Source organism: Rhodnius prolixus, unplaced genomic scaffold, assembly GCF_049639745.1.
Source record: "Rhodnius prolixus isolate KJV_2025 unplaced genomic scaffold, Rpr scaffold_5, whole genome shotgun sequence".
NCBI classification, from domain to species: Eukaryota; Metazoa; Arthropoda; class Insecta; order Hemiptera; family Reduviidae; genus Rhodnius; species Rhodnius prolixus.
The window spans coordinates 26,219,844-26,244,819 of NW_027411624.1; the positions used below are offsets into that span (position 1 = coordinate 26,219,844).

At 31.8% G+C, this 24,976-nt stretch overlaps 2 protein-coding genes and 1 long non-coding RNA gene across 12 annotated transcripts in view; 1 reads left to right on the forward strand and 2 right to left on the reverse strand.

Moving 5' to 3' along the window:
* LOC141457897 (uncharacterized) overlaps positions 1-24,976 on the forward strand; it is a 37,399-nt gene that overhangs the window by 4,825 nt on the left and 7,598 nt on the right. For 7 of the 10 annotated variants that reach the window (XR_012460596.1, XR_012460598.1, XR_012460601.1 and 4 more), the window contains 5 exons: positions 4,116-4,290; positions 8,376-8,596; positions 11,596-11,774; positions 13,383-13,496; positions 23,017-23,189. This is a non-coding gene — a long non-coding RNA (uncharacterized lncRNA). Of the gene's footprint in view, positions 1-4,115; positions 4,309-8,375; positions 8,597-11,595; positions 11,775-13,382; positions 13,497-23,016; positions 23,190-24,976 lie in introns of all 10 variants that reach the window. The other 3 variants (XR_012460599.1, XR_012460597.1, XR_012460600.1) reach the window with 3 other exon arrangements.
* Positions 11,418-16,925, reverse strand: LOC141457895 (uncharacterized). The gene is made up of 5 exons (XM_074135272.1): positions 16,443-16,925; positions 13,297-13,535; positions 12,797-12,885; positions 11,572-11,748; positions 11,418-11,484 (listed from the first exon to the last, which is right to left on the reverse strand). The coding sequence occupies exons 1-4, from the start codon at positions 16,540-16,542 to the stop codon at positions 11,598-11,600; spliced, it is 579 nt and encodes a 192-aa protein (XP_073991373.1). The 5' UTR covers positions 16,543-16,925; the 3' UTR covers positions 11,418-11,484; positions 11,572-11,597.
* Positions 20,548-24,805, reverse strand: LOC141457894 (uncharacterized). The gene is made up of 5 exons (XM_074135271.1): positions 24,579-24,805; positions 22,817-22,950; positions 22,098-22,255; positions 21,072-21,268; positions 20,548-20,886 (listed from the first exon to the last, which is right to left on the reverse strand). Exons 1-5 carry the CDS (start codon positions 24,712-24,714, stop codon positions 20,876-20,878), a joined length of 636 nt encoding a protein of 211 aa, XP_073991372.1. The 5' UTR covers positions 24,715-24,805; the 3' UTR covers positions 20,548-20,875.

Here is a 24,976-nt window from a genome sequence, read left to right on the forward strand (position 1 = left end):
TCTGGAGAAAATTCTTAGTAGTGCACTTAAAAGATTTAAAATTGTACGTCGAAAATTTTGAAACAGTTACCTCTTGCGATCCCGAACATTACGTATTCTCGTTTTTTCTTGAAAATCACTCCAGAATGTTTCTTGAAACCTAAAATACGAGTAACCACTAATCTATATAATAACTAACTAATCACCCAAAGTAGTTTCTTTTGCTTTTATTTAAGTATTAAAACATAAAACTCCCTCTAGCTAGATTATTCTACCAACTTCCTGTGTGAAATAAAGTTTTGCTCTAACAAAATAATGTGAAAAATATGTATTTATTATTTGAATTTTTTCTACATATTTTAATATATCGTATTTATTTCAAGAGTATTTATTTATGTATTTACTTAAGCGAATTTATATTTATAATATTATTATAAATTTCATAAATTGTTATGCAACATTTCATTCTATGTGCTTTTTATTGTTTCTTTTACAATAATGCATACTTAATTGCAGCTAGAGTTAATTTGGCACTTGCTTCCTAGAATATGAAAGTATTTTGCGAATATATCCAACGAACTTGGTGACGTTACTTCACGGTTTGGTAAAATACTAACCTATTCGCTTTGAAAACGTGGAAGTCAAAGTTGTGGCTTATTGCAGAGTAATTTCATGCTTGAACTCCTTGACAAAATTATTGTTTTCTCTCTTGTTCGGTCATTTGTGATTTTTGAATGATTTATTCTTCAAATTCAAGCAGGCTTTGGGGAGGCCTTACACAGTAGTTTCACATTGTTTCTATTAAAAAATATTGTAATTATAAATATTGACAATGATAAACTTAAGGTTAAAAAGTTATCTTTATTAATTAAAGTTTAAATAGAAAAAATATATAGTATATATGAGTTATGAAGGCTGAGCCTTAGAGGAGTGCAATACAAAAATAAAAAAATTAAATAATAATTTTCTACAATTACAGTTAAAACAGTTATAATACAGTATTAAAACTAATACTATATTATAAAGAGAAAGAGGCTAGAAAGTAAATAAATCAGAGCTGACTGTTAAAAATAACCATGACATTAACTAAGCTCAGTGTAATAATGTCTTCAATATAAGAGACTTCAATCTAATGGCAAAATTTGTAAAAGTATAAATTTTAGCTACATGGCTATGTAATAATATCATATAGGCTATTATTAAATGCCGATCTAGATAGAGAGTCAAACTGAGTAATCAGTTGACAGCAAAAACACTGTAAACAGAGCAAAATACAAAAGAAGAGTTTAAATCATCCACACACTTTTGACAAAAAGGCAAAAATTATTAGGATAAAACAACGTGTTTTAGCGAAATTACTGGTAAATCTGAAAATCTATTTTAACATACATTCTTAGCTGAGAGATAAAATGTCTCATTTCAAAACTGATATTAGCTGTAAGATAGGATAATCTTAAGATAAGATAGGAAGGTTTTATAAATGGCCAGGAATTTTAAATATGTTTGAAAATGAAAGTGAAAGTGTGATAGAAAATGCCAGAAGTGTGGAATTTAAACCATAGAAGAATTTGAACTCTGTTCATTGTGCAAATATCTGGTTAATAATGAGTGAGGAGCACTTCATCCTTTACTAGAACATGGAAAGTGCAAAATTTAAATCTCAAAAATGGATGAGAATTTTACTATTCCATTATTATTATTTTATTTCTACTCTTACAGTTTGTTGAGCGAAAAGAGAATATAAAAAATTGTAGCAGCTTATTGTTACTCAGCACTTTCTCTGTTAAGCTAAGTGAAACTATTCCAAACAATCGAATTGAATTTTCATGCGATGCATTATTTGATAAAGAGTACTTGCAGCTTGTTTGCTATATATTAATTATTATGCAACTACGCTTCTGGCTTTTTGCAAGTTTCTTGTGGTCCCATTAAACTATTTCTGTTATTGCCTTAAGCCCAAATAGATGTACTCATCAACTAGCCCTTCAGACCTTGAAAATTGAATATGTGTGTGTGTGTGTTACATTTCTATATTATGCTATCTACATCAGAAAGGTAGTTTGTTCCTAGGCCTTTGCATTCTCTCGGTACCTCCAATTTCAAAATTTATCGCTGAGACACTCTTTCGAAATAGCCCCCACAAATTTCGGACCCTTAATTGGTGGAATCATACCAGGTTCGCTCGCACCAGAAAAGGATCAAGCCGCCTTAATGTGAATTAATTTTTCATTTTAAACTGTTGCCCAATCATATTAGGTTTTCCTTTTTCCATTTTACACATTAATGCGGGTTTATCCTTTCTTTCAGTGGTAACATTCTCCAATTCTCTTGGTTGTGCCATTTTTCAATCTTCTACTTGTCATTAGGTTTCCAATTTCATCTCCACCTTCTTGGCGCACTGTTTATTCTCTCGTTCCTTTACTTACCCCAATTCCTTTCCATTTCTGTCAGATATCAAGTGGGCATCTTTCTACGTACCATACTGTCATTTCTTCCTTTTTTCAGTTTTTGCTAATACTGCAGCTTTTACTTTTAATTCCTGTTGAAAAGTAATTTTAATCATACCTTATTCTGCTCATTCTTATTATTAAAAAAAATCCACTTTCACTATTCCTTGGTTTTCAAAGCTTTTTTGAGTGACAGTCCAGGATTCTTCACCATTCGTGAGATTTCTTCATTGATGGAAAATGTACCTTTCTTGTTCTTTTCCTCCGTGTAATGTACTTATAATAAATTAATAACTGATCGGTTCTACCAGAGGTCGTTATCCTGATCCATTTACAAAACGATAATAACCTTGAGCTAGAAGTCTAGAAACTAAAAGTAGATTTCAGCACATTTATTGCTTTCTTCTGATTAAAATAGCTTTTATTGGATTTAAAAGGTGGATAATCATGAACATAGACAGCTCATCCATTTAAATACATTTAAATTTACATGAAACTAAGAATTTATACCGAACTGTTAGTTGACTTCACTATTATAGACGTTCACTATAGATAATGTAACAGTGCTATTAAGAAACTGGGTGTCGCATCTCATGCACATCCCTCAATGAAATTTATAATACCATAGGAAAAGTTACGATTTAAACTAGTGGAAAGGCCTTACAATTGATATTTCCAACTTTTTACGATTTTTTTTGGCGACTATCTTTTAAATTTAGGCAAGTATCAAAAAGAAACTTAATGAGCAACTTAACCTTTAATTCCCTTCCCCTAAGAACCTGCTTAAATTAAGTTTCAAAGAAAAATGTCAAATAAAGGTAATACACTTGCATTTGAATTTAATGAGCCTTCAAGAATAAAGGAGACCATTGATACATATCGAGATATGTATAAATAGCAAAAATCTGCTGAATAGATTCAGTAAAATGGCTTTCAGTTAACCAATTTGCTTCAAATATGTAATCTTACTTACATACTTAATTCCTACTAATATTCTAATACTAGAAATGTGCATGTACATTGCTAGTGGTCTCAAGCTGATACATGACTTCTTTTTCTCATCATAATGTCATTCATTACTCTAACGAAAAAATATTCGAGAAATTTCAAATTTTCTTTAAAGGGTCACATTCCTTAAACATAATACAATATTATTTTTCTCTTACCGTAATTTATGTTCAATAGTTTAAAAAAAAAGAAGATAAAATTGACGTCACATAAAAAAGTCTTTACTCTGCAACATACTCTTTCAGATTATTTGTTACTATTTATTTTATTAAACTAGAAAAAAAATTAAGTAGTTTAGATTTAACTCGATAAAGAAACGTCCCACGTCCGGACGCTTATAGGCTGTTTTTATATAAGATGTAAAACTAAATCGGAAAAAGCCTAAATTTGATAGAATGTACGTTTGCACTACTTTCCATCTATCTATTGGTTTTGAAGAAAGTCTATTCATCGAAGCTTGTTTCCGATTAGTTGCTTTTTCCGATTAAAAAAAAAAATACATTTAGTAAATTTGTATTCTTAAAAAACTTATTTTACCTCTTATACTACCCGAAGGGAAGCCCATCATTAAACTCTAAATTCTTAAAACAGTGAATTGAAGAATTATTCACTGTTAACAGTAGATATATAATTACGTACATATACTCAACTCTTCGTTTGTTTTGTTGTTTTTTTTTTCAGAAAAAAATATGTATAGAGGAGCTGTTGGGTTACAAGATTCTTACATAAAATCAAAACTTGTTCTGCCGGTACAAAGTGATGAACTATATGTGAAGTACTTTTTGTTTGTAGAACTAAACTTCATCTCTGAAGAAATTCTATCAAGATAATGAGAAGTACACAAGGAGAAAGTACTGTCAGTGTTTTACTTCAGGTTTTTGTTTATCATGTTTTCTAAAGATCAGATAATCTGAGAGCCTGTGATTAACTATCACTTAATTTCATTATTGAAAATTTTAAAACTATAAAATTAATTAATAACAAAAAAATCTTTTTGACCATTAACGTTTTTATGAGTAAATACTTTTTTAATCATTTTAGAATGGAAAGTTAAAGGGGAAATTGATAATAAAATTCAATAAATGTTTGTTATTTAGAAAACAATACCGGATCGTAATTATTTTCAATAATAGTTTGTTGATTATTGAAGTATAACAAGCATTATATATTAGAGAATATTGAGACATAAAAAGGGCCCGGATAAAACACCATAACATTGAGCGAATGATTAAAAAAATAACAGTTTATTATACACCTCTTAATTTTACACTTTTGCACTGTTCTATATAATTATCTTCCCACTAGCAATGTAATATATTAAAGCTGCAAAATAATTTTCACTTTCCCATTTTTTGATCATGTACTTAATTTTAATTGTAACGTTGTAGAAAGCTGTTAAGTTGTAAGACCTGTTCAGATTATTTTTTCTAGTGAAACTTCTTCATTAGAATTAAAGATTTGTCATGTGTTTGATATCAATTCTAAAACAGGTGACAAGCTGCTCTAAAGGTAGGATCCTTTTGCTTCATGGTAAATTTGTTTTAAGTCACGTAGAAGATCTCTCGTATTGTACTTAAGAACTTTTTGTTTTATTACTTATTTGGAAAAGGAAGGACTTTTCAGTTCAAAGGACAAAGCAGCAGACCATAAAAGTCAAAAAGCCTAACTTGTACTTCAAAAATTTCTAACAAGGTTCAGTGCTTAAAATATTCTCTGATCAGAGAACCTCTTGGCAATCTGAAAAGAGTAGCATTCTGGTGCATGATCTGCTGCATTATTATTACTTCTAATGCAGAAAAGATATGCATATCACCTATGCTTATATTGTAATTGAAATCTGTGATGGTTAGTCGCAGAAATCAGTTTATCTCTTCCACGATCAGTTGTTTCACACTCAAATGCATTAAAATCTTACTTATCTTCTTTGCTCCACCATTCACTTTAGACATACCTCTACTTTTAAAATGATCTTACTTTATGTCCCCTTGTTCACTTTTTCTGGGTCATGGTTATCTGACATTTAGGCGGTGACAGTTGTTCTACTCACTTCTGTCTGGTTCATGTTCAGGTTGGTAACGAAATGAATTGCTTTTTGCATATCGCTGTTAATTCTAAACCTTCTTTCCCCATAGAAGGCATAATAACTAATTACTCAGTGCAAATTACTCATAGTTACCATTTGTACACTAAATATATTTGATTTCGTTAATCATTTTCGATATTTAATGTAACGTTATTCAATTTAACTTACGTCCACGCAAACCTTACGCCAACTTAAAATCTCACAGCTCTTGATGACCATAACCAGACAAATTTCTTTCCATCAGTCTAACGTGCGATGAAAAGTGAATTTATTTTGAAAAAATAAAGATAAAAAAAGCATTACCTCTTACAATACCCCACTTTTTACTTGGTAAAACTTTACTCCTAAAGAGAGGAGAAAAGGTGTTTGGTGTCATTACATCTAATATAGCCCAAATATCAAAAAAAGTATTGAATCATTGGTTCACTTGTTGAGTTCAAACAAAATTTATTAAAAAATAATGATGTCGATTCATTTACGGAGAGGAATTATTTCATCAGATATTTTCAATGTTAGTGATAAGTAGTTAGTACTTATACTACTGTCATGGTAATTAGTCAGCTTGCAATATTTTACGATTTCTCTTAGGGTTATATAATTCGCTTTTAATTATTTGTTTCACGGAGATTTAAATGGTCAGGGGAAGAATGCATGCAGTGAACAAACAGTGATTTATCAGTATTAGGGCAGAATTTACGGATGCTTAATTCTTTTTATATTTAGTTGGTTTGACGAGAAATGAATATGGATTTCTTGTTCTTCGTGTTGTACTTAATTTCAGTCCATTTCCATTTACAATCACATTCCTTTGCCTTCAATGTAATGCTCTTAATTATTTAAAAATATAAATTAAAGTTTTCAGATTAAATAAGTCTGAAAAAACAACATGAGAATTTAGGAAGGCAAAATTAATTTATTACTTCTGTGGGAAGTGCTTAACTTGTTATTATTTTATGACCCCAGTTTTACCGTCTTTGTTATACTTTTAGTAATTAAGTGTAATTGTTACATTAACTGAAATAACAGTATTCCATTATAACCTTCATTATAGAGGAAACCGTGCCAAGACACTTCTGAACTTGAAAACCGTACAGTTTTTCTGCACTAAATGTTTCTTAGTAATACTGTTATATTGCTAAATCATTTTGCATTGCGCTCTGGTAAATCATTTTTCTTTTTCATTTGTTGTTATTAATTTAACTTTCTCCGCTTTGGTGTACGAGTAAATAAATCAAGAGTAAGTTTCGGTAATTCTTTTTTTTAATGATTCGACAACTAATTTTATAGTCATCCGGCTTTTTTTTTTAAATATTATTTTTAGAGTCTTAAAATGAAGTTGCACGAGAAAACAATGAAATGCACAATGAAAATGCGAGTTAAAGCGTTAAGTGTAAATATGTTATAAGGCTATATACATCAACGGTGGTGACATAAAGAAATGAATCCATTTAATAGTATTAGATTTGAAAAAGATTCCAGAGTTCCTGTAAGGATCATAATGAAGAAAGAGTAATGATGATTTACATTTTTGAAATTTCTTTTTTACTAGTTACAGAAGGAAAATAATCCAAGATTAAGTCTGATTTTATAGTTTTAGCTGAGTTATTCAGTGTTTCAAATGTGTCAAGCATGTGTGTGTTATTCTGCAATTAAGAAAAAGTGGCTTACTAATTAGTACTCTATCATAAGTTTGATATACTTCAGAAAGCTAATGAACTACATCGGTTCCGTTTCCTTTTGTTTTGTTACTAGCTGTGAGAGAAGAGCAGTTATTTGATTGAAAATTTAATTTTTTCTGAAATTACGGTTTTTGCGTTGAGGAAGAAAATATGTCACTTGCCTTTTTGTTACTTTTGTATGAGACTTATTTTAGAAGCTGTGGAGAAAATTCATTAATGAATCTGGGATTTAAATCTTTGATTTGGAAAATGTTGGGCTTAATAACTTTCATATTTGTTCATTGGAAAAAAGTACAAAAAGTTAATTTCCAATTCTAAGTATATTTGATATTCTCATTTGCGTAGTTGTTTTATAATAATTGGAGAGTTTTTTTTTCCTCTGTAAATGTGCATAAATATTTTATTTTGTAGTCACGCAATTTTAAAAAGTTGTTGAGGATGAAAATTTCGCTAAACTATTTTTTAACTTTAATTCTTCCAGGATATATCTTCTTAGCAATTAATTTAATTGTTATATCAGATATTATTGCGTCAGTAATTGCATTATTTATTTAATTCAAATACTTGGTTTGGCATTCTCTAACATGGAACATAATTTCTCCATATATTAAACGACTCACTAGCAAATCTTTTTCATAATCTGTTAGTGAATCATCTGTTTTGGTAACCGACATTGTGTGCGGAAGACATACAAGATATTGAGAGTGGAAGTGAAGTTTTTAATCACTGAGACTGAAAACCAAACCTAGCAATTGGATGAAAAATCCGAAATCGGTAGGAATTAACAAAAACAAAATGAATAAAATTTAGATATTTTTTAGGCCTTTATTAACGTATTTTGTGGTAGAATTTTGTATCTAATCTAGGAATAGGAATGTTATTTAGTTAGCGTGAGTCAAGGATATGGATAAGAAGGGTATTTTGGCTGTAAAATTTATTTATTTATTTAAGATTATGCTATAAGCTTTTAGAATTCAGCAGCCAAATTAGTCTCTTTGCTGCCCTGTGAATTCAGCCTCAAAAGCAAGCAATGTGTTTACTTTATATAAGTTTGTATCCCATAAGTAAGTATGTTTATATCCCATACCATACCCATACTGTCATATTGCCATACCGTCTCAGAACAGTAACAATATGTGGTTAACTTGCCTTCACTAATATAATGTATTATTTTTGCAGGATAGGAGAATAAGAAGAATTATAAGAGATCACTGAGGTAGTGAAATTTTGCGTATTACTCGTAAAATGATATCTTCAATAAGAGAGTTCGCCACACACATTATTCTAGATGATAGGCCTGTATATTTAAAGTAACTGTTGTGGGAAGAAAGAAGATCGGGTCAGCTAATCATGTTATGGAAGAGTTTAAACAGCAAAATCAACTTGTTTGTTCATGTCGAGTAAGTTGGATAAAACGTTTAAATTCCTTAGTATGAGATCAGCCTAAGCCGGTCCTCATCTACGTGCATTTCAAATGCTTGAGGAGTGTATTTTATTTAATTACATTCTAATACAAAAATAGTAAGTATGGAATTAAATTAAACACGAACATTCAATTCTTTGTTTAAACCATATTTGATTATCCGTTTATAATTATGTAATGTAGTTAAGAATATTGCAACTTCTAAAATTGTGGCCTCGCGAAGTTTTGTATAAGCGTACCAGCTCTTGCTTCTGTTTGAATTCTAACAGTTTAGTAAATTTCAAGGTAATTTTCATATACATTTCACTCGAAAAGTAACATGTTTTGACCTACTTGTGTCTGCAGTAAGTGTAAGCCTGAATAGCCCATTTTGTGTAACAATAACCTACTTTATTTTTCTTATTTCTTTCTTTAAGGAAAATTTCGTTTTTATTGCATTAGATTGTGGTGAATTCTGTCATTCTTTCGCCAACAATGTGCCTTTTATTGTCTATCTTTTATTGTTACATACTTTTTAAGACTGGTTATTTCCTAGTTATTATAACATTTCTTTTTTCGTTAAAATACCGCTTTGTTTTTTTTTTTTTTATTTAATGCCTCTTCATAATTAGAAGAACAAAAAAAGAAACCATAAAATTTAATTCTTGACAGCAAAATTTTAACAATTTTGTTCTGTTAACGTAAGAGCAAGTTTTATGTATTTAAAGTTTGCTTTTGATCTTGTGGGAACGAAGCTTAAATTGACAGATTTTTTTTTTACTAGTAGATGCTTCATTTCATGAACGATTCAGTTTTAATACTGCTCCACAAAATTAATTTCCTTTTTTAAAAAATAGTTTGCTAATACTTCGTTAACAATGCGCAAAAACAAAAAATATACTTTATATGCCTTTAAAACGAAGTAGCTGTAAAGTAGCTGATGTTGCACCAATAATGTCGCAAAAACTGGCTGGGCAAGATTACTATTGTAGGTGTACAAGTTTTGCTGTAAGGGTCGAATAACGGTCAACTGTCCATACATGCTTAAGTAGTTGAATATTTATTTTAGGGGATTCTTTCATTTTTAATTGTAATATTGAGGGAATATAAGAAATATTACTGAATGACGTAGACCTACCTAGAACAAGGAAGTTTTAGTTATCCTTTAGTTTTATTACCTTTTTTTATTTGATTAATTGCTTCTTATTATAATTCTTATTGTTCTGGTAGCGATTTTTGGCAATTAGGTTATTCCACAAGTAGCATGAAACCGGAAATCAATGAACCTCTACAGGGTCCTGAGTAGCTGTTTTTACTTTCTCTAATTTCTCCTAAGTATTGCAATCAGGCGGAATTTTTATTTTCATTTTCATCAGGAGCACACTGTGTGTTTAAGACTTTATTTCATTTAACTTGGTTGGTACCTTTATTGCTTCATATTTTTGTTGATCAACATCTACTTACTGATTTACTTAAACACTTGAATAATTTTATTGGTTTCCTTATTTTAAAATTTATTTAAACAATTTTTGTATTTGAACATTTCGTCGTCCTTAGCATTATCAATTGAAATTTGTCCCATTAATATTTTGAAATGAGGAAATTGGCACAGTTCAATTATTATTATTAAAAAAGTTTCGCCATAAAAAACGTGTTAGTACTTTGTATTATAATTTTATTTACTTAATTAGGTTGCAATGGCCCTAAGGGGTTTTGGATAGTTTTAGGGTTTTCTTTCCTATTACTAACAATAATGTAGTTGCCACGATTTTATTAAAGCTACACTAACTGCTGTCTCTCAACTTTGATTAAATACTTATTTCAAGGCCAATAATTTAAAGTTCCTTAACAACCAAGTATTTTTTTTCTAGAAAATTGATGTTAGGACAGTTCAGTATGTGTTGGGGGTAATTAGACTTCCTTTCTAAGTTCCCATTTCTTTCACTATACGGTTTTTGTCATCTTAATAATATTAGTTGAATTTGAATACGTTTTTAAAATTCCGAAGGCAAGGTTACAACTGAGATAAATTATAGTAGGTGGATATTCTAATTGTTTGGCATCAAATTTTTACTCTTTGCTTTTTCTTTAAAAAGGCTTTGTGTACATTTCATGATTGCCTTCCACCAATTATTAACAACAGATTTTGTTAAATTAACTGTTTAATATCTCAAATTGCTGAGTAGCCAAATATAAGAAAATTGGATTTTCCATACGTTTTCAGTCTTTATTCATTTGATTAATTTCTGAAGTTGGGAGTAATAATCTTTTAACTTAACTAATTACCGATAATGCTCACTTCAAAAGCAGTTTTGACAGATTTCATAGATAATGTTTTCTTAGTCCCGCTAGATGGCAGAGAAGTGCAGTTATAGTTGCAATACAATATTTATTTATTGTTTCCAGTACAAATATTTGATAGAGTTCTCGCAACATTTTATTTAATCAATAAAAATCCTTTTCTGTTTTCATTTATTATGTAATATTTTATTCTTATTGACTCATCTGCAGAAAAGTATACTATAATAGTAGTCAATAGTAGCTCTTGTATCCAGAGTTCCAAATGTTTGAAATTTAGAAAAAAAAAACGTAATAAGTAAAATGCTAATCCATTAAAACTTATGCTAAGCTGAATTACATTACAAAAGACAAATTTTGACCCTTAAATTAATAAGTTCATCTGAATAATCTCTAAAAACCATTCATCTTAATAAAATATGTTCAAATTATTTCATTGTAGAGTTCAATATATTATTAATTAACTCATATTAAGGGCAAACTCAATTTAATTTTAATTTAAAATTTAAATAGAAAGTCTACTTTTCAATCCTTTATTTTTTATGTTTCTAGTTTTTTCTCTATTTCATTGGGTTTTCTTCTATCTTCCTTAAAAAATAAATAAAATAAAATAAGAATATGAATAATTATTAAGTAACAAACGTTAATTTTAGATTGAATATAATGGATACTTACCTAAACTTTACTTCTGTTACTTAGACTCAACGTCCGTATGAAGAAGCACTGGCTGAAGCATAAGCATAGGATCCTCCGCCTCCTCCGGAGCAACCTCCGCCCCCGCATCCGCCACCGCAACCACCTCCGCAAGGTCTAACTCTCTTTTTTTTACCACATCTGCTTCCGCAGCCGCCACTAATGAGCAATTGTTGAATGTAAAGGTATCTTTATAACTATATTTTGGAAATTATATTAATTATTTATCATAGACTGAAAGAACAAAAGCAATTGATGTAATGTATCCAAATAAAATTTGGGTACCAATGATATGTTACACCAGCAACATTCTATCGCAGTTGCAAATGTACCAATACTGAATGTGTACACATTAACAGTAATCGATTAATCGTCGTCTTACTTTTGGTTTCTGCTTATACACGTTTCAGTTTTAACCGTCTCGATCAGAACACTTTCGAGAATTAATTGTAAGAAAATTAAGATCCTATGTTTTTAGATGAAAATTTGACTTTCAGTTCGGAGTATCAAAGTAGAAGATTTCATTCAATTAATTAAAAAAAGCCGTAGGTTGCTAAAAATTTGAAAATTGAAATTTTGTCTGAGAAACATTTGTGTTTCGGTTTTTTGGAATCCTAACTATTCCTTAAAAGGCGCAAATATCAAACTTGCGTATGGTCGGTGCCCCTCCCTTTCTCTAGAGGGTTCCTGATGATTTTTGGTAAGATGTCAAAGTAAACTAGTCTTTAACAGTAAGCAGGCTCTCCTAGAGAAAACTTCTGCATCACAGAGAAAATTTTATTACTGGTGGTTTGTAATAAATCGTGATTCTAGCGCTTAGATGATGGAAGTATTCAATTACATTTTATTAACTCCACATTAAAAGTAAATAATGATTCTGTGAATTATCTGTTTTATTATATAAAATTATAAAAAGAATCATTTATTTATTACTCATAATTATTTCTTATTAGTACTTTACTTTTAGTGCGTTAATTTCCTAGAAAAATCAAGAACTCTCTTCTGGGATGTTTTAACTTCCTCGATTTACTGTTAAGCTTTATTAGAGCAAGTGTAGCAGTAAAAAAAACCTTGTGATAAATTATTAACAATTATGAATAATAAATTGGATAAATTTTGTCACTAAATTGAAACATTAACAAAAAAGATAGTTCTTACTTCTTTATAGTGAAGGATTTCCGTAAATTATTGCAATTTATTAGCTTACCCTTTTTTAATAATTACTGGAACAAGTATCACCCCTTTGCTTCCACATTTTCCGCATGAAGATCGTTTTTGAATTGACTTTTTACTGGATTCCTATAAATAGTAATATTAATCGTTTAATTAATTCAATTTTTTCACACCATTAAGTTATGTGGCAATTAGAAAGATGAAATAAGTTTAGCATCGCAAACTAGGGTTCGTCTGGGTCAAACATATATAGATTCCATAAGTAAAAGCCATGTGTAATAAAGTATTATAATTATTATTAAGTAAAAGCCATGTATTCATTCTCTTGTTTCAATTGACTCACTTATATTATTGCATATGATGTCAGGTATTGAAGGAGCTGTACGATACAGGGCTCTTGTCTAGTATATTTTTTACTCGCGTTTTAAAAAAAATATCAGTTGAAGTCAAGTTCTCTACACAAATTTGATGTCCTAACATTATAAGATCCGTAACAGTCAGAGTGGATTAATTTAAATGATACATAAGAAATCTTTCCATTGGATGATAAACTTTTTGATGATGCTGTTGCAAATGGCTGTTTTGATATAGATCTCCATCTAATTCATTAATGATTTCAGGTGGATTCGTGGTGTCATCCTTGTCTATTAACTTTGCTTTAATTATTTCTGGAACTAGTGGAATATGTGATGATGAAGATTCCTTTAATAGCGTTCCTGTGTTACTTGATGGAAGTAAGTGGTTTATTATTCTGTTTTTTTCTTGCGTCATAACTGAAAATTTAACAACTTCTAGTATAATAAAATAGGTTCTTAAGGGACAAAAAAATGATTTACAGTTCACTGTTCGTAATTTGTGACCAATTGGTTAAAGACGGTTGGATCTTGTTTTTCTGGTTTAATTTTGCTCCGAAGTTAAAAATAAACTGTTTATTGTTATACGAGTGTGTTCAAAAAGTAACGGGAATTTTTAAATTTCGCGGGTTTGGAGAGTCTGATTGTAAAATTTTTTTTTTTATTATGTTGGTACACATGCCCCTGAAGTACGATAAAATTTTCAGTAATATTCATTGTTTACTTCTTAAGTGGCAGCCGTTAAGGTTAGACGTGTTTTTCGAGCTTGGCGATTTTTGTTTGTTAAAAAAAATGGATCAAAGAATTTGTATTAAATTTTGGTAAAAAATGAAATAAAGTGTGTGAAATGTTAATAAAGGCATATGGTGAGTCTGCTATGAGTAAAACAAGGATTTACGAGTGGTATAAGCGTTTCCAAGATGGCCGCGAAAACGTTGAAGATGACGAACGACCTGGACGTCCAAGCACATCAACAACCGATGAAAACGTGAAAAAAGTGAAAGAAATGGTTATGAACGATCGCCGAATCACAATCAGAGAAGTCGCTGATGATGTTGCCATATCAATTGGCTCATGCCATGAAATTTTTTCGGATGTTTTGGGTATGAAACGAGTGGCAGCAAAATTTGTTCCAAAATTGTTGAATTTCGAACAAAAACAGCGGAGAATGGAAGTTGCTCAAGAGTCACTCAATGAAGTCGACAACGATGCGGATCTACTGAAACGTGTTATAACCGGTGACGAAACATGGGTTTACGGATATGATGTCGAAACTAAGGCTCAATCGTCTCAGTGGAGGCATTCTGGATCGCCAAGTCCGAAAAAGGCTCGACAAGTGCGGTCGAATGTGAAGGTTATGCTCACTGTGTTCTTCGATTTTAATGGCATAGTGCATCATGAATTCTTGCCACAAGGTCAAACAATCAATAAGGAGTACTACCTACAAGTTCAACGCCGTTTGCGTGAAGCAATCCGAAAAAAACGCCCGGATTTGTGGCAAAACAATTCATGGATTTTGCACCACGATAATGCACCTGCTCACACTTCATTGCTTGTTCGTGAATTTTTGGCCAAAAACAAAACTTTAACGATGCCCCAGCCTCCATATTCGCCAGACATGGCTCCATGTGACTTTTTTCTATTTCCAAACATAAAGAGAACATTAAAAGGCCGTCGTTTTACAAGCATAGATGACATTAAAAGCGAATCGCTGAAAGAGCTGAAAGCTATCACAAAGATCGAGTTTCAGAAGTGTTTCGAGGATTGGAAAAAGCGCTGGCACAAGTGTATTGTATGCGAAGGGGACTACTTTGAAGGCGACAATATTAATGTAGATGAATAAATAAATATTTTTTTCAAAAAACGAAAATTCCCGTTACTTTTTGAACACACCTCGTATATAGTATCTGTTGCTTTGAGTTAAATTTAATGAACATTGATCCGTATTGTTTACTTTGTAATAGAACGTAGTGGATGGCTAGGGTTTATAACTCGGTCACATGAAAAGTATTAATCAATTCCCAAAGATGTCCGATCAAACGAAGCTTGAATTTGTGTCTTGAAGAATAAGAAATGCATTAATTGTCATTAAAAAAGAGATAAAGGTTTATTTATTTATTTATTTTTTACATGATTTTGAATTTCTAAATTATCACTTCAACTCACGGTTGGCTATTACAGCGCTGCAGAATTACATTGACTAAATTTATCTTCCGATTGTATCTAATTCATACTCCCATTTTTGAGTTTATTACTTTTATTTTATAGTAAAAATACTAATATAAGAAGAAAGATTCTTGCCAGTTTTTGGAATAATATTTTTGTTTGAATGCGTGCTAAAATAAAAAATGTCTTCCTCTTGGATTAATGAATCAATCACACACACACACTCACACACAAAACTTGTGAATAATATACTTTGTATAATATATATATTATTTTATTTATTTATTTTAAGTTTTAAAACTTATAAAAGCTTTTCTTTCAGTGAGTCTTACAAAGAATCCATTAAACCAGTAAGGCGCGTTTGAGGCGATTACACGTCAAACCAAATCTCTGCTACGGTGCGTTCGACGTGTATACTCGTAAAAAAATATAAAATTGCCATTAACTATAAAAACTCGAAATTATAATAAAATACAATAAGAATATTATTTGGTGGGATGTTTCATTTATTTTACCAACAGAACTGCCAAGTATTTTATACGGAGGGGGTTGGTGGGAGCCAGCCAAATGATAAGTGGTTGGTACATGTTTGGTCTCCACATTAGAGATTGGGAATTACACACACAAATAGAAGCTCTCAACCCTTGTGCAATGCCGTTTTTACCTTAGATAGAGGTTCAGACCTCAGTACGAGCTTGATTTCATTTTGCACAGAATTCAAAAAGCTCTTTTCTTCCTTGTAAAAGCTTTTGCGTCCCCTAGTTAACTAGGCAATGCATACGAGAAGCAAGATTTTGAATGAGCACAGAATGCTCTGTAATCTCAAGCCCCAGAAATTGCAGAAAAAGTCGCTTGCAGTGACTATTACGACGTTGTAAACTTTTGGTTGTTTTGCCCTGCGTTCGACGTGTATACACGTCATTGTCTGATTTTAATTCCGCACACTGTGGGGGATTTTTAAAATTAAATTCCACGCTTAACTGGTTAAGGCAATCAGAACACATTTGACACGATAAATTAACTATGTTTCTCAGCACGAATTTTAGGTGTGAGTGTACACCTAATACGAATTACATAGGGTAAAAATTTAAAACATTTACGAAAATATTTTTATAAGAACTTCAAAATAAGATTTAGTCAATTAAAATATGTAAATTTTACCTGGAGGTGCCAAAGTATCTGGTAGCGTAGCTGTAGAAATACTTTTAATAGTAAACATTAACACAAAGATAGTCAGTGCGTATTGAATAATAAAACCCATGATGTTAATGATATAAGAACTGCACAATAAAATCTGATTTTTTACCTTCTTGTAAATGCTTTATATTTAGACTACCTTTAACATGTCCCCACTTGAGTCAGAATATAATAGGAGTATTATTTTTAAAATAATTTATTTCTTCCATTTAATTTTGAAGGAGGGATTCCCATAGAGAATTTTCATTTAGTCCAGCATTTATCTACAAAATAATTGGTTTATTAATTGCTTATTCTTGAACAAAATTTTAGCCAGGAAATGTATTTTCCTACCACCTAGCTTCTGGCTGGTAAATTAGTATTATACTTGCATCTTCATAATAACTTTTTTAATCAAAGTGCTCGATCATTTGTAGAACCTTGGAATCTAAGTCTAAACGTGCCCATAATTAGTCCATGGAACCATAATTGTGTCTACATTGAGTCTTGTGCATAGTAAAGAATTTTTTTTTACACCAAACTATTCTCGAAATATCGATAATAAAGTTAATGAGTTTTTCTAGATAAAGGGTAGAAATGCAGAATGCAGAAGTATGTGGAAAATCCATGCACTAAAGTGAGGCCTCCCGTTGATTGATTTTATTATTCTACGACCTGGTTTCATGATTTCATAAAATGATATATGAATTTTGAGATTCTTGCGATTTTCGTTTGTGAACTATATAATTCTCATGCACATAACATTTTCACAAATAAATATGGAAAAAAAAATTCAGTATTTATACACGTTTGCAGTAATTCCGCTTACCAGAAGTTAGAGAAGGTACTAGAATTTTTCACAAAAGATTGTTAAAACTTAATAATTTTCAAGGTGATTTACTTCTGCACAGCAACAGAATTGTGAACATATATTGCTTTAAATGAAAGATTTAGTTTGCTGTTTGCTTATATGATATATTCAAGTATAAAATACAAAAATTGCTCATTTATTCATAAATATCTTCTTACTTTATAATAACTAATTATAAATATACTATTAAAAAAAATATTGTATTTATTCCAAAGGCAATTTACAAGGGTTTAGCACAGGGGTAGGCAACCTATTTTAACTAGAGAGCCATTTTTCCTTAAATAATTTTAATAATTCTTACCAAGAGCCGCAAGGATGATAATGTAAAAAACTCTGAAGATCATATGTATTCACAAATTATTACTTTATGATATTCAATAACATTTAAATGTTTTATATATTTATTTTCACATATTGCAAAGCAAATAAACAAATAACTTAACGAATGAATAGGCGGCATTCTTACAATATAAATCAAGTACTTTATTTTGATATTGTATAATTTAATTCTATTCAATTTCGAACCTATCACATTTATTATTATTTTTGAAAAAATACCTTTAATAAATGGAATTTTCATTCATTTCAATAAAATTGAAATATACAATATATTTTGGGCAGGCTGAAGAGCCACACAATTTGGATAAAAGAGCCGCGGATTACCGACCCCTGGTTTAGCACATTTGTTTTTATTTTGGTGCTTATAATAATTGGGAGAATACATTGTGCACCAGGACCTTTGTTTTCTGAAACCCGATTTACCCTTCAGCAAAATGTTTAAATTCACACGGTAATTATAGACGCGATTAGTTAGCGGCAAGTGTTGAACAAGAAGATGCATGCAAGATAATTGTTAGGACCAATTCTATTATCTTTCTTGATAAGCATTTTAAGCACAGCTTTTCAGACCATTGCTGGAGATTTTTTCAGTGTTTAGAATCGTTAAGCAAATAATGCTTCTTCTTCGGGTTTTCAAAATCTTTTAAGGCAGACTGTTGTTTCTGAATGATCTATTATTTCTCTACTGTTTGAAATAGATACGAGGGTGGTTTGAAAAGTCCGTGCAAAAATAAAAACTACTTAATTTTTTGGGGTAAACCTTTTTTATTTTTCAACATAGTCTCCTTTTAGGCTTATACACTTCGTCCAACGCTGCTCTAGTTTGTTGATCCCTTCCGAATAATAGGATTTGTCCAAGTCTGAAAAATAGCCATTCGTTTCTGCAATCACCTCCTCGTTTGAATAAAATCTTTTTCCCGCCAGCCATTTCTTCATATTGGGGAAGAAATAGTAGTCCGAGGGAGCCAAGTCTGGAGAATAGGGGGGATGTGAAACGAGTTGGAACCCTATTTCCATTAATTTTGCGACCACAACTGCTGAGGTGTGAGCTGGTGCGTTGTCGTGATGGAAAAGGACTTTTTTGTGGGCCAATCGTGGGTGTTTTTCTTGCAGCTCGGTTTTCAAACGGTCCAATAACGATGAATAATATGCACGTGTAATAGTTTTACCCTTTTCCAGATAGTCGATGAGGATTATTCCTTGCGAATCCCAAAAGACAGTCGCCATAATCTTTCCGGCCGAAGGAACGGTCTTCGCCTTTTTTGGCGCAGATTCCCCCTTGGTAACCCATTGTTTAGATTGTTCTTTGGTCTCAGGAGTGTAGTGATGTATCCATGTTTCATCCACAGTGACGAAACGATGCTTAAAGTCCTGCGGATCCTTCTGGAACAGCTGCAAACCGTCCTTGCAACACTTCACACGATTTCGTTTTTGGTCAAGCGTGAGCAATCGCGGCACCCATCTTGCGGATAGCTTTGTCATGTCCAAATGTTGATGCAAAATATTATGTACCCGTTCATTCGAGATGCCCACAGCACTAGCAATCTCACGCACCTTCACTCTTCTGTCATCCATCACCATATCATGGATTTTATCAATGATTTCTGGAGTAGTAACCTCAACAGGGCGTCCAGAACGTTCAGCGTCACTTGTGCCCAAATGGCCACTCGGAAAATTTTGAAACCACTTATAAACTGTTCTAATCGAAGGTGCAGAGTCACCATAATGTTTATCAAGCTTCTCTTTAGTCTCCTGAGGCGTTTTGCCTTTCATAAAGTAGTGTTTAATCAACACACGAAATTCTTTTTCGTCCATTTTTTGAAAATCACTCGACTTCCTCGATTCAAACGAATGCCAAACACAAAGAAATAGACCGATCTGGCTGAAACTTGGTGTGTGTGTTCTTCCAAGAGATGCTACTAACTAAACATAACCTCGATACGCGCCAGTAGTGATATCTCTCTGACTTTGCACGGACTTTTCAAACGACCCTCGTAATTGCAACTCCTCCAGTACGATTTTATCATTTAATAGCAGGTTCCCCATCTTACCCACGAGATTTTGATTGAATCTTAACACTTGAATCAAACTATTAGTTTGATTGACTAAAATTGAATCAGTTGAAATCGCAGTAGGACCTCACAATGCGTGGCAGTGTCTCTTTAACAGCCGGCCAAAATTGCTTTTAAAATAACCTAAGTTAAAATTTAAAATTTGTTTAATAATTTTTTTAAAAAACCTACACTCTTGCTCAAGCAATATCTAGTTTTCTATTACTTCTAAATAAGTTTTTTATATTTGTCATCTACTTGCAATTATTGTTGGCATCTTGGACTTACCACTCAAGCTGCTGCCACACTGCTTCTTGATACTTTTGTGTGTTTAAATGTTGATCGTTTAACTTGGTTCTGCCAATATTAAACTCAAGAGAATTGGATCGAACTTAATGAATAAGATCTTTGAAACAATTTGTCTTCCTTCAATACTTTTTTTACCTTATTTGTTTTTAACAGAGATAGCCAATTATATCCATGATGAATATTTTATAGTCCCTCTTCCATGAGAAAAATGATATCATCCAATTTATGAGTCTTATTTTGACAACAACAACAACATTCAATGCTCTTTCTCTTTAGCAGTTTCTGGATAAGAAATATTCTTCCTATTAGTTCCAAAAACAACCAACCAAACCTAGCACTCAATATTTAATCAAAAAGTAGGATTTTCAAGCGGATTCATCTGTTGAGACTCTTAAGTTGTATTTTAATAAATTCATGAAAACATAAGTGATTTTGTACCACCACATTTAATTGGCTGAAACATATTAGATCACGTTACAGTATGCAATCAACAAGAAGGAGATAAATAAGTATTATTCACTGTGGTTTAACAACAATTTATTGCGAACAACCTGATTTTTTCCTAAGTTTTAAAAGGATTTTTTAAAATAGATTTTTACGGATTAAAGATCGCATTTTCATACTTTCTGGGAAGAATAACACTAGTATAAAATTAATCCATATTAGAATAAATATTTGTAACTGTCAGATGTTTAACAACAGCAAACAATAAAAAAAGTATAAAAGTGTTCTAAAATTGATGGGGAATAAAATTAGACAAAAACTGTTCTAATTTCTCCAGGTGTTATTGCTTTCGTGAGACAGTAGCAGAGAGCCTGATTAGAAGGATTCTTGATCGGAAGACATTTTTATTTCTTTCCTGGAACATATATATAACAAATTAGTTGAAAAGATTAGAACCAATTGGCATTTTATTTGTTTATTTAGTGCCTACTTAAGGGAAATGTTTTAGACAGGCCTTAATACTGGCAACTTATACCATACTCGGTTAGGTCTGTACCAATTAATGTTAAGTTACTATCATATATAGATAAGAAAGCTCACCATAGCTACTTGATCCTGCGTATGCTTGGGCTGACGAATAGGAGCTACTATAGGAACCACCGCCACCGCCGCCACATCCTCCACCTCCACAGCCTCCTCCAGAGGGGTAGTAGTTACCACATCCTCCGCCCCCACAAGGAGATGGTTTGTACCCACCACCACATCCTCCGCCTCTACAACCGCCACCTCCACCGCCTCTATATTGGCAAAATAATTTTTAAATTATTATAGTGTTTATAGTAAAGTGCTTCCTTTCTCTCTCAGGATTTCTGTCAGCTGTTGCGCGGCAATATAATTTTCAAAATTACATTATAGATTGTGCTTTTTAAGTGCAAATAATCGTTCTGTAAAATAAAAAAAAAGAATTTATTTGATAAAACTTTATAGCTAATGAAAATATTAATATTGAGCACTGAAACGATTTGTTGGTCCTCAGTACTAAGTACAATAAGTACCTAGTATTGCTTCATACTTTAGCTCTTGATTTCAGACAGGCAGAAACTTTCTAAAAAGGTTAATGTAGTTCATTTAAATTTGTTTTTAATTTTTCCTCCATCCTTCTTAACTGATTTTTCTGATCATTATTTCTGATATTTATGTCTAAAAATGATTTCTCTGAAACTGCGTTCTTAAGTGTGAATGAAATTTTGGGTATTTGCTAATTTACTAAGTTTTATTATTTGGGCAAGATTTACACCGTTATTATTAATAATAATTTTAGAAAGAGCCTCTCCTAAGAGGGGGAAGTATCGTTCCAAAGTATGTTCAACGTTGGGCCCTCCAAAAGCAGATGTACTTAAAATTATGAATCGAATGACTCCTCATTTACGCTTTTAGGTGCTACGGTTTTACAAAAAAAATGGAGTAAATAAATAAACTAAACTTTTTAAATCTATGTTCCTATGCATTACTCTTCTAAAAAAAACAAAAACAAAAACGGTAATTGGACAAAATTTTAAATAAGAGCATTGTTTTGCATTTTAATATTGGACAATTTTGTATAAAAAGAATTAGAAGCCAACTTACGACACTGGCACGACGATCACAGGTATTCCTCCTCCTCCCCCATATCCTCCACCCCCATATCCGCCGCCTCCATGACTACCATAACCACCTCCATAGCCTCCTCCTCCACACTTCTTACAATGTGTTGGAGAACGCTTTCTCAAGGATTTTCCATAACCCTAAAAATAATGTAGTAGATCACATTAATAAATAGCTAAACATTGTTAACAAGAAAAAGTAGAGAATCTTGAAATTTTTAATTTTGATTGAGAATGTGGTCTTTAAGATGTCTTGAATTCATCTTAAAATGTATCCAAGGGTAGTGATCTCTTCTTTAAATTGATTGCGGTGCTTTACAAATTAGAAAAGTGGCGTCGATCGCCTGGTTCAAGTCCTGTCATCTGACAGGCAGGATACTTTCCTTATGCGAAACTCTTTAAATTTATGACCTTCCCTAGGAGCAGCGCTACACTCAACAATACTTTTAACTTCTGATCTATTGCCCTTATATGCACTCAGAGACATTGGAACTCTTCTTAACGGAGGCAAAGAATTTGACTATCACCTAACGGTTCAATTATTTTGCCCAATCTTCGGAAAGTCTATCCTTGAACTAAAATGCCTATTCACAGAATAAAATAATTACTTTGAGAATACATAAACACATCGGCCGGCCACCATAGCGTCTAAACAATCTTTTTGCATAATCTCTATTTCTCTATCAACAATAAAAAAATTACCTGACTTGGTGCCAACGGGGCGGGAGCTAAAAGTATTTGACTAAGAGGTCCTGGAGTTTCTTCCTCGTCGGCTATGTCCCCACTTGGATGTTTTATTTGGGGATTCTCAATAGCTTGTTGCAATGGATCTGGAACTGTTAAATTATGGCTTGAATATTGACAAGAATTTAAAAATATAAAACACATATATGGATTTGCAGGTTAATGAGAGCAGAACTGAAAGTATGTGCTCAATTGTGGAAACTGTTCGTTTGATTAGAGATAAAATCTCGTAAATGATGAATTGAATTCAAGTCTACTCATGAAATGAGATAATCTGTGAAGTTAACAAGTAGCCGCATACATCTACTGCTTCTCAAGTTCTTCTGCAAAGGTATGTGAGATATTATAGTGAAATATTCACCTTACAACTGTAAGACATTCAATGAGCTCTTCCTAAACTCAGTTCGACTAGAAATTGATTGCATATTTATAGTTTCAGTGGATTATTGAATATTTTTAGGGGGATTACAGTTAAGAGAAGACTAATTTTGTTGGAAATTAAATAATGGTGTGTCTGTGAATGAAATAGTAAAGATGCAACAGTAATCTCATTGTCTGCGCATGCTTAGATTACCCTATCAAACGTTCAATTACCCTATTACCTTGAAGTCTGTGAACAGCACAAATATTCCAATTGTTTAATTTCTTTTTTTGCGATTCCGCGATTAAGAAAGATTTATTTTATTTAATTGGGATTAAATACAAAAAATTGTCTTTAAAATTTTGTTTGATTTCTCACCGTTACTTTGAGTATATTTCTTGTTGGAGCTTGATTTTGTCTTATAAGTCCTGTTGGAGGGATACTTAATTTTTGCTGCAAGATTCATTTTCAGATACGGTTGCTGCATTAAGTGATATGCAGTTAAAAGGGTTGCCAAAAATTTTAGTTGTAAGAAAACGGGGATTAGAAATGCAACTTTCTAATGTTTATTTTTTATTACTCTTTTAAAGAGGAACATGACGGACTGCATAAAATTTTTTGAAATTATTAGAATTTCAGCAAGTTTCTTAAAACATGAAAACCGTCAAATGCTCAGAGCATTCCAAATTAAATACAACTACAAACACCCACAGCGCTGCTTCTGCAAGATGTACAGTTTCACCATCTATACATCGAATTACAATTTAAATATTTGATAAAACATCAGAACTGAAAAAAAAGGTGTTAGAAATGAAATTTTGCAAATAGCTTTTGAGTTATTTTTAATTTTCTGGAATATTGTTTTTTATTAAACTTTGTTTAATGTAGTGTTTTTCCCGGAAAAAGCGATTTTAACTTGAAAAGGTACTTCCAAATTTAAAATGCTACGAGTATATGGGAAGCGAAAAATAAGCTTGCCAAATTTACTAGCTGCAAGTATAAATAAATTGTCAAGCCCTACAGCTAGTTAGTTACAACTGAAGTTGCAAATACTTAAGTGAACACTGTTTATCAAAATCCAGTAATACTAAATGATTCAGAAATTTGATGATTGAATTGAAATAATTTCAGAACAGGAAGCGATGTAAATGTTTCACATCAGATTTTCATTTACAGCATTTTGCTAATAGCATTAGGCTTTTGTAAACTATTGCAAAATTGTAAAAAATTTGGTAGGTGATAATTGATATAATTCTGTATCTTCCTATCCATTTAGTTTCGTACAATGCAGAAAAGTAAATTAAAATTGAAAAATATAACATTTTGCACACAGCAATCAATTTTTAAAAAGAAACTTACCTTTTCGCGGTTGGTAGCTATCCAACTGGGCCGGCTTGGCAGTAGTGGTGGCTGTGATGAAATACAAACATGCTAGAAGTATAAAAACCGAAGCATGATTATTGCGATTCAGTAACCAATTGATGGTCATAGTCATTTGGTACAGGAATTAACACCGATTTCTGTGTTATATGAGTCCTATCAAATAGTCGTACCTATATACTTGGGGGCATCCCCCCACAAAACTCGTCGCATGTCTACCCCTCTCAGGAAAACCTCCTACTTCACATACTAGCTATTAGAGGGCGACATTGTGTGTGAGTTTGAAATGTTGTGGGGTAGGGAATCCCCGTGAAATGAGATGTTCTGTACACATCATCGTATAAATCCGTACTTTTATCTTTTTTTTTTATTGTTAT